This window comes from Odontomachus brunneus, unplaced genomic scaffold (assembly GCF_010583005.1).
Source record: "Odontomachus brunneus isolate Ranch 3 - 2012 unplaced genomic scaffold, Obru_v1 Obru_scaffold_053, whole genome shotgun sequence".
Lineage (NCBI taxonomy): Eukaryota > Metazoa > Arthropoda > Insecta > Hymenoptera > Formicidae > Odontomachus > Odontomachus brunneus.
Genome location: NW_022639503.1, coordinates 2083553 through 2093524, shown reverse-complemented (window position 1 = coordinate 2093524; position 9972 = coordinate 2083553). Strand labels below are relative to the sequence as shown.

The 9972-nt window shown below is 32.9% G+C and overlaps 3 protein-coding genes across 3 annotated transcripts in view; 2 read left to right on the top strand and 1 right to left on the bottom strand.

Moving 5' to 3' along the window:
* Nucleotides 1–3215: 3215 nt before the first annotated feature.
* LOC116845550 lies at nt 3216–4664 on the top strand. The gene is made up of 2 exons (XM_032818330.1): nt 3216–3598; nt 3677–4664. The coding sequence occupies exon 2, from the start codon at nt 3721–3723 to the stop codon at nt 4528–4530; it is 810 nt and encodes a 269-aa protein (XP_032674221.1). The 5' UTR covers nt 3216–3598; nt 3677–3720; the 3' UTR covers nt 4531–4664.
* Nucleotides 4506–8362, bottom strand: LOC116845547 (sec1 family domain-containing protein 2-like). The gene is made up of 10 exons (XM_032818328.1): nt 7646–8362; nt 7321–7563; nt 6928–7197; nt 6641–6820; nt 6271–6546; nt 5912–6040; nt 5590–5821; nt 5304–5412; nt 4896–5042; nt 4506–4771 (listed from the first exon to the last, which is right to left on the bottom strand). Exons 1-10 carry the CDS (start codon nt 7841–7843, stop codon nt 4558–4560), a joined length of 1998 nt encoding a protein of 665 aa, XP_032674219.1. The 5' UTR covers nt 7844–8362; the 3' UTR covers nt 4506–4557.
* Nucleotides 8363–8536: 174 nt separating this feature from the next.
* Nucleotides 8537–9972, top strand: part of LOC116845549 (vacuolar protein sorting-associated protein VTA1 homolog) — a 1956-nt gene continuing 520 nt past the window's right edge. The window contains exons 1-4 of the mRNA XM_032818329.1: nt 8537–8690; nt 8782–8990; nt 9118–9561; nt 9639–9785. Of these exons, the coding sequence (XP_032674220.1) occupies nt 8876–8990; nt 9118–9561; nt 9639–9785 (706 nt within the window). The 5' untranslated portion in view covers nt 8537–8690; nt 8782–8875. The remainder of the gene's footprint in view (nt 8691–8781; nt 8991–9117; nt 9562–9638; nt 9786–9972) is intronic.

Here is a 9972-nt window from a genome sequence, read left to right as displayed (position 1 = left end):
CATTGAACGCGCATCGATAACCATTAATGTAAAAAATCTTTTATACATCGACTCGATAAAATCGCGTTGTTTTAACGAAGCTATACTTGATTTGCGCAAGCGATTTAAATTCGTAAAAATTCAAAAGACGCGATTGCTCCGAAACATCAAGCGATCATGTCAACAGTATATTATTTATCTATCATACCATGTGTAATTACGACGCGACTGTTACCTTCGACAAGCTGCCATTCCGTGTAGTCTCTGCTACTTCAGATTCGCGACGAACGACATGGCACAAATTTCTCGAGATTCGGACGCATATATCGTCGGCGAGCACACGACGAGTTTTTTCTTCACCGACCACGCACTCGCAGTTTCCACCGAGACGTATTTTATTCACGCAAACGATTTGATTCCGCAACGATTCACGCGCTACATGCTGTCCGCCCGCCGACCGCGTAAACACTGACGAAGTCAAGCGACCGTCTTGACCTTTACCGCGTCGCGGTGAAATTCCACAAGTCAGTCGGAAGCTTCGCGCGAACACACACAATTTTACAAACTGATTGTCTTCGCGTTAATTTTTTATTATATTCCCTAAGCACCGAGAAATTTATTATTACAAAACAACGATACGGAAGCTCACTTGACTTGCCGTCATTTTACGCGCGCTAATGCCATCTAACGTTTATCGAGAAATTAAGGTTCAAAAAAAATTCAAATGTACAGTATACTTATCGCGACTTCGTTGTCGTTTTCTTTCTTTTCTTTCTTTCTCTATGCTTTCTCATCAAACTATAACTTATTCACCTCAAAACCAGCTAATATCTAAGAGAGAACAACGCAATTTTTCGAAATATTAAACGTCCGTGGTTATGCCTTCTATATTAATAATCGTATCACGTATTATTCTGTATTCGATTACAAGGTTAACATTACCTGAGATAATCCGCCACTTCGCGAAATACCGGACATGTATTTCATATCCACGATCGCGCACCGAGTTCCTCGTATATCGTTGACGATTACACAACGAATCTTCGCTGATCACGCACTCATAGTTTCCACCGAGACTTATTTTATTCACGCGAACGAAATACCGGACATGTATTTCATATCCACGATCGCGCACCGAGTTCCTCGTATATCGTTGACGATCACATAACGAATCTTCGCTGATCACGCACTCACAGTTTCCACTGAGACGTATTTTATTCACGCGAACGATTTGATTCCGCGACGATTCACGCGCTACATGCTGTCCGCCCGCCGACCGCGTAAACACTGACGAAGTCAAGCGACCGTCTTGACCTTTACCGCGTCGCGGTGAAATTCCACAAGTCAGTCGGAAGCTTCGCGCGAACACACACAATTTTACAAACTGATTATCTTCGCATTAATTTTCTATCATATTCCCTAAGCACCGAGAAATTTATTATTACAAAACAACGGTTGAACGATACGGAAGCTCACTTGACTTGCCGTCACTTTACTGTGACGCTAATGCCATCTAGATGTCTGTCGAGAAATTAAGGTTGAAGAAAATACAAAAATTTAAATGCATAGTAATCTAAATGAATAAATTGAATAATCCACTTAGGCCCGCGCGCGCGCGACTTTCACCAACTTCTTGGTGTAAACTAACAATTAAATCATATATCTATCTTTGTTTCCTCAAATAAAGATAGACATTGAATTGTTAATTAGCTTACTAAAAGGTTAGAGAAGTTGGCTCTTAACTTTTGTAAAAATTTTTTTATCGTAAAAGTAACTTTATTTCGAGCATAAAATATTAAATAATTTTGCGTATATTATATTTATCGCAATATTTATTCGTCCTCTCTCTTTCTCTCCTTCCCTCTCTTTTCCTATGATCGCTCATCAAACTATACTGTATTCACCTCAAATATATAAGCTAGCTAATATATACGAGAGAACAATGCGATTTTTCAAAAAATCAAACACCTCTGATTATGCCTTTTATATTAATCATCGTGTTACGTATTATTTTGTGCTGGATTACGATGGTAATGTTACCTGAGATAATCCGCCACTTCACGAAACGTCTCCCGAAACCAGCCACGTATATCACATTTACGATCAAGTCCCTCGGATATTGTATACGTAAATACGGCCTATGTCGAGACGAATTTTATTCTCAAGAGTGATTTAATTCCGCCAAAACTCGAGCGTTACATGCAATCACCCACCGACCGAGTAAATACTGACGAAGTCAATTTGTCAATAACACACCGCTTCGTCGAGTCACGATCGAATTCCACGAAAAACTACACCGCAATAAACAACGTCGTCGACCGAGTTTACTATCTTCACATTAATGTTGCGACGTGTTCTCTAAATGACAATAGGATATTTATTATAAAACAACTTGACGAGAGCTCGTTTGACTCGCATGTTCTCTGTTGCACTAACGCCCCTCTCAACAAGTGTGACGATTCGAGAAAGCTAAAATTCAAACTCGCAGTAACTCAATAACTGAATGAGGACAAATGGTGATCTGCGTAAATGATCAAGTCAGAGGCCTTTTGACGACGATAATAATGATTTACATAGAATACATTAAACGCTAATCTTGAATGTCGAAGACGTAGCCGCGTTGTAACTCTAAATTTGTATCTTTCTCTCGAAACGATTCTAACCTGCAAATGTACTTTAGGCGTACCGCCCAAAATATCAAACGCTACTGATTATTTCGCATCAGTTATTGTGTTACATATCATTCTGTGCTGGATTGTAGCAGAAATAGCGTTACCTTTGATAAAATGCCGTTATACATAGCCTCTCTAGCAAGCAAAGTTCGCGAAAGTTACACGAAGTTTCCGATGTCGTATGTCATCGACGATTACGTATAAAATATTTCGACTGTTGTGTTTACACGAACTTACGATTTTACCGAAACATATTTTATTCTAGTGAATAACTCAAATACATGAGAATGCGCGCAAAATATGTTAATCACTCACCGGCCTGCACAGTAAACACTGCTGGAGTCAAGCGTTCTCCTTGACATTGGCTGCGTGTGTTTAGCAGAGAAACTGCTTCGCTACTGCTACGTAGCGAACATTACGATTGGAGTATTCTTTCAGATCTTTGATATATAAGAGAATACTCCAATAGTTCGCTACGTAGCGGAAGCGAAGCAGTTTTCTCTGCTGAACGCAGCCATTGAAGTACACTTTCGCGCAATCACGATCACATTCTAAATAATTTTCGAGAACCCTACAGCAATAAATTATTCTACTAATAGTCATTGTTCCTTTTGCGTCACTGTTTCATTATATTTTCTATATATCAATGGGATATTTTCTATTAAAATACGACGTGTTAGAAAAGTGTATCTAAAAGGTGCACTTTGAGAACAGTTTTTCTTTTTATCTTAGTACACTTAGTACACAGTGTTTCGTGTCTTTCTCTCTCTCCCTCAGACCAACAAACAGCAACAACAACATCTCTCTCCCTTTCTAATACTTATAATTTATTTAATTTTCAACGTAAATATATGACATATATAAGACTTAATATCTCATATTAAAATTTAAATTGTATTGAAATCATGTTATTTAAATAAGATAAATCCAACATCAGCTGTTCTTAGGTATGTTTTCATACAATTCTTTAAATAATTTACAATATTGATCAACAAATTCGTTAATTAATATTGCGTATTTTTCAGTGATATACTAGAAAACAACAAATGCGGCGTTAATCATTAAGAACATGCAATTTCACTGTGAAGACGGCTTAGAGTTACTATCAAGATTCAGAGAGAAACCATCTTCAATTAACCTCGACGAAGTTTTATTTCCCACTGGTATCAATAACAACAAAATCATAGAAATTGTTGGAGCATCTTCCACTGGAAAGACTTTGTTATTATGTCAGTTTTTGGCAAAGTGTATATTACCAGTGCAATATAAAGAAATCAAAATTAATGGATGCAATGCCTGTGCAATAGTAATTGATACACTTGGTCAGATCCAAATCAGTAAAATAACTGAATTCATGACTTCTATGATACACAGTACTTATCAAAATATTAGTGTAACACCACCAGTAGAAACAGTGGACTCTATTGTGAATAAGTCTCTGGAAAACTTAACAGTAATCAGGTGTTGTAATAATGATCAATTCCAAATTATTCTAACCATGCTGGAGAACGAGCTCCTTAGTAATGAGAAGATTGCTCTTCTAGCCATAGATAATATATATGCATATTATTGGCAAGAGAGATGGAAAAAAGATATTCTCAGTATAGATTCTTATATAAAAAGTTTAGTCAAACTTATACGTACACGTACATCTCAATTTAGAATTGTAACAGTGTATACAAAATGGGATAGACCAATGTCTAAAAATGAACCATATACAAAAAATTATCACACATTGGAAGGAGTAGATGTTAATTATAAACTTCAACTTTATAGAAATGAAAATTTTTCCAAATTTATATGCCATATGAAATCTATGGATGATGTAAAAAAGATTTGTTATACAATTTGTGATTCTGGTATAAAGTGGATTCTTTAATAGCACATAATAAAACAATAGTTTCTATCAATAGTCAATTGAAGATAGAAGAAATTTATCCACTATATCCAATGGGTTTAATAGTCTTGAACCTGCTATTGTTATCTGACAATTTGGTTTAAATATTGACATTATTTCCTTGGTTTCTCTTACTTCCTCTGGTGTTATACCTCCAATAACATAAACAATAACCCAATTATTGTCACAGGGATGACGTTTCATTCGACCTTTGGAAAATAAACTGTAAAAAAATATTTAAAATCAAGTTAGCTTTCTTCAATTGTTTTCAAAAAATTTAGAAAGAACAACCATTTAATATTGTATTTAATATTGTAGCAAACAACTTGCTATTGATTTTGGCTTACTTAAATCCGGCAGAAATAAATGAGGGGGACCTCTGGTGTAAATCAGGTAGCTCATATTTCTCTGGATGGAGTATATCTTTTAGTAACTGTTGTAAGATACCAACACGTTGAACAATTTCTTGAGAGCTCGATTTCGACATTAAAGAGCTGTAAGAGATATACATATATATATATATATATATATATATATATATATATATATATATATATATATACACATATAAATATGAATTATACTTTATCTCTTAATTATAAAAATATAAGATACAATTAAAAACATTACATATAAATATTGAAAATATCATACTTGATTAGTAAATTTATCATCTACTTTTGAATTTTTTGTGTGAAACTAAGAAATGAGATAATTTTGATAAGATGAATGAGAAATAAAGATAATTTTCATACGTGTAATTATGTAAAAATGCGCGTTGCTGTGCTATCTCATGTAGAACGTTTATGATGCTTTCCGCCACTTTTACGGAGATCTCTTTCACGACTTCTGTATCAGCAACACCTAGTTTGTATATATTATTCTACATTAATTACTTATATTTAAAAAACTTAATACAATTATTATAAGACTTGACATTTTCTATAAAACAAGTTAATTTAGTTAAATATATAATTATTGTATAAAAAGTTTAGATAACTTAAATGACATATAAATGGTAATATATTGTGTTCAACAAACCAAACAGCAATAAAGTTTGTTGATAGACCGACATTTTGTTATTCATTGTATTCTCGTTTAATTTTATGATGTCCTCAAATACAGCGTCAGCGATAGATTCCTTCAATTGTTGCTCTTGCTGAATGGAAAATTGTATCTCTGTTCCAGCAAGCGCATAAATATGCACTAAAAGTGCCAATATATTGTCTGTATCTAGGCCTCGTTTCTCACGTGTTCTTATTATGTTACTGAACTGAAAATATTTGTGAAGGAAAAAGTGTAGTATTTTAAAATATGATGCAGTCATTGGTAACATAAAAAATGAAATGGGACAATTACTTACTTGCCCAAGCACGCTTGTAGATTCACGGCTTACAGCTATATTTTGCAGAACTAATTTTTCGAGACTAATCAACAGTTCTAATTGGGAAGTTTTTTCCGACGTTAGGGCTTGTATAATTGCCAGCACCACCTGTAATGGGATAATTTTTATAATATCTAATTTATAATATAATATCTAATTTATAATTTTCAAACATATATATAATAAAAAATAATATCTAATAATAATAAATAATTTATAATATCTAATTTTCTAACTTATATGTATAATAATAAAAAATTGTAACAGCATCCAGAATTGTTTTAACCATTAAGATATATTACATAATTAAATCTCAATATTCAAAATGAAATACGTACTTGAAGTTTTTTGCTCGGCTCTGATATAGCACAAAGATCGCCAATGTCTTTAAATCTATTTACAAGCTTCTCTAAACTATGCGCAGAAATTCTCATGGTTAACTTCGATTTCAGGTTTTCCTTCGGTTTCGGATTCTCTTTCATTGATAGAATGTCGATGAGCATTTTATTTGTGATGGTCAACACTTCTTTCTGCTTTTTCGTGATTAATATATTCATCAGACTTCGGTCATTGCTAGCCAAGCATCCTGGTACTTCAACAAGCTTTGAGGTTTTCTTGAAAAATTAAAATTATTTTTATATATTTTTTTTGTTTATAGAATTCATACGAGACATATATCACATTTAACCACATTATGAGTTATTATACCTGGGAACTACAAAATAGAGGAGACATGTTTATCGCAACGTCGTTACAATGATGAGGTAAATGAGACAACGTGCACAATATCTTAGCCAACAATGATTCAGTATTATTACTGGTAGGAGTACAAAGGTCTAATGTTCTGTCAATGAAGATTAAAGATACTCCTTTTGCACCAATTAAACTCTGTTGTACATAAAATAAATTAATATCTTCTATTACGCTCATTTTTCTTTTTTATAATAGTTATTGCATAACTATTATATTACATAACTTTGTAATAAAAAACTTACATTCCTACGATTAATAGCTGCTGGTAATGTTTCCAATTTTTCAGCGATATACTCACTAAATTTGCCCATGGCATAAATATCTTCTTTAAAATTCAAGTATGTAAACAAGCTGTGAAATAAACTTACAAAGTGATTAACTATGTACTCAGAATCCTTTATTAAAGTATTATTCAAGGATGGTAATAGATCACCAAAAGGTGGTGTCACCAATAGATCATTGTCTATTGAACTAATAAAAATTGGCCGAAATAGTACCACTACTGAGCAATCCTAGAAAATTAAATATATAATAATTTAATTTGAATTTAATTAAATATATAATAATTTAATTTGAAGCTAAAAATACACTACATATATACACTCAATATTATGAACATATGGAAAGAATGTTACATGTGATTGATGATTAGAACACATCCAGCTTTTTACATCCCTCTTCAATTTAGCATAATCTACCCTATCTTCCATTGGTATTGTATCCTCATAATTCAATACACTTGAATGTGCAGCAGTGACAATTGTACAGCAGTCAAACATATTTTTCTCTGTAATCATCTTAACTGTGCGTTGATAAAAAGCTGGGTTGGAAGAAGTCGAAATAATCACTGCCTTTTTGCAATTTTGCACTTTAACATACTGTAACAAATTAGAAATAATTGTGGCATAAAGTAACAGTATCAATTATATATAGGGTAAAAATCAAACTTTTATTACTCACACGAAAATTGTACATGGCCAGCTCATAAACAGATACTGCTCCAGCATCTTTAAAGAAGGAGTATGTCTTGCCACCAGTATGCCAATGTAAGCATTCTGTTGCTGCATGATCTATATAAACCGCAGACTCACGTACAAGATGGACAATGTCAAGCCAAGTATCAGTGAGAAATTGCTCCAAGTCATTAACAGTCTCCATTATCAGTTGCTTGTCCACATTGCATGAACTTTATAAAACTATTTTTAACTATTGTTTTGAAACTGAGTGACGGAAATTCATAAAAAGAGATGAAAATAAGTTGAACTTCTCTTTTTCAAACAATATAAACATAACAGCGATAAACTATTAATAACAATCATATAAAGTATTAATACAGTTGATATAATATTAAATTAGAATAATAACGTGACACTTTAATTATTTTTATCACAGAATTTAATTTTAAAGTGTGCTTATAACAAAATATTCGTGTATAAACGTGTTCTCCACATTGATCATAATTTTAATTTGCCATGTCGGCATATGACCAAACAGCTGATTATCACATACACATGTAAAGTGACAATGGTAGTGGAACTAATACATGTATACATAAACTAAGCATTCACCTGCAAAGCGAAATTGACAATTGATAATTTAAAAATTTTGTAAGAAAGTTGAATTGCTCCTAATTGTCTACAGCTTATTCCATGCTGTAGCTGAGATATATGAATGTTTGATCTACGTATACGTCATTGTGTAAAACCAACTTTTACTATCTACTATTTAAAAAAGAAACTCGTAATATATGAAAAATAAAGGTCAAATTGATTTGTAATTTAAATGTATTATTTGAAAATAAAAATGTTTTCCGATTTGTCGTAGAATCCTGCTGAAAATAAAAAGTTGTCTTCTCCATCGTTGAGTTATACTACTTGAAAATAAAAGGTCAGTCGGACAGACAATTGATTAAGTCGTACTACTGCCGCAATTTACTGCGCATTTCTATTTGTGTCGTTGGTATGAAAATGCATCTGTAAGAAATTCCGTGAGACGTACGTAAGATGTGAGTTAATCACTTTTCTACGATAATAAATATTACTGTCAAGTGTTTGAAGATATCACGAACATTGATTAAAAAAATATTCTTTGTTAAGATATTTAAATAGGAGCAAATCAAAAGAACGATCCGTTAAAAATAAAAAACAGGAAATTACATTTTAACGTATATTTTTGACGTTTCTCATCCTAATGGCACTGACAGGACCCGACTTACCGAAAATTCCACAACCTTTGAAAAATATTCAGCAATATTTAATGGTCGCTGCGAAGCATGACCAGCGAGACAGCGTTGTTAGTTATTGGTGTAAGTATATTTCTATTAATGTCTAATACTAGAAGTCCGCGTTATTTATTTAATGTCTACTAACATTATTTACACACTTTTCACTACAAAAGATAATTCGAGAATTATTAAAATTTATGTAAAACAGGTCGTCTTTATGCTCTTCAAACTGGGCTAAAACTGTCGACAAAGACAGCAGAAGAGACAAGTTTTCTGCTAAAGCTGATGGACTGGTTGGAGGCAACCAAAAAGACATTACACGACAATGAAGCCATCACTAACGAAGTAGCTGCTCAAGCACACTTGGAGAATTGGGCCTTAAAGCTGTTTTTATATGCTGATAAAAATGACAGAGCAGCCAATTTTACTAAGAATGTAGTGCAGAGTTTTTACACGGCTCAAGTATTATATGATGTGTTAACACTATTTGGAGAACTGAGTGTAGAAGCAATGCAAAATCGAAAATATGCACAATGGAAAGCAGCTTATATTCACAACTGTTTAGCAAATGGAGAAACTCCAGTTCCAGGACCAATGAAGGATCCAGATGAGGAAGATGAACCAGTTGAGCCAGTTGAAGCATCAAATGATGGTAAAATTTACTACTCATAAAACTTATATTCTTATAAGCATATTAGATCTTAATGTACATCTTATGACCATATCAAGATCAAGATGCTGAATCGAATTCTGCTGCTGAAAGTAACAATGATATTCCACAAAGTATTCCTACTTCACAACCTATTCCCACAAGTGCACCAGCTACAGGAATTCAATCATTTGATTCTGAAGATAGTACTGTATACAAGACAGAAGGTAAGCACGGTATATACATATGTATATATATATGTAATATGAATATAGTATCCTTAAGAGATATTTCTAACAACAGATGTGAGTTCCTTATTTAAGGAATGAGGAGAGTCAAATAAAGATGATATATATATATATATATATATATATATATATATATATATATATATATATATATATATATATATAT

Excerpts from the sequence above, each read along its gene's own strand:
- LOC116845547 (XM_032818328.1), bottom strand. The coding sequence starts at position 7,843 with ATGGAGACTGTTAATGACTTGGAGCAATTTCTCACTGATACTTGGCTT. Across the intron at positions 6,547-6,640 it reads CTCTATTTTGTAGTTCCCAG|AAAACCTCAAAGCTTGTTGA; the intron begins GTATAATAACTC and ends TAATTTTTCAAG. Across the intron at positions 5,822-5,911 it reads CTACAAGCGTGCTTGGGCAA|TTCAGTAACATAATAAGAAC; the intron begins GTAAGTAATTGT and ends AAATATTTTCAG.
- LOC116845550 (XM_032818330.1), top strand. The coding sequence starts at position 3,721 with ATGCAATTTCACTGTGAAGACGGCTTAGAGTTACTATCAAGATTCAGA.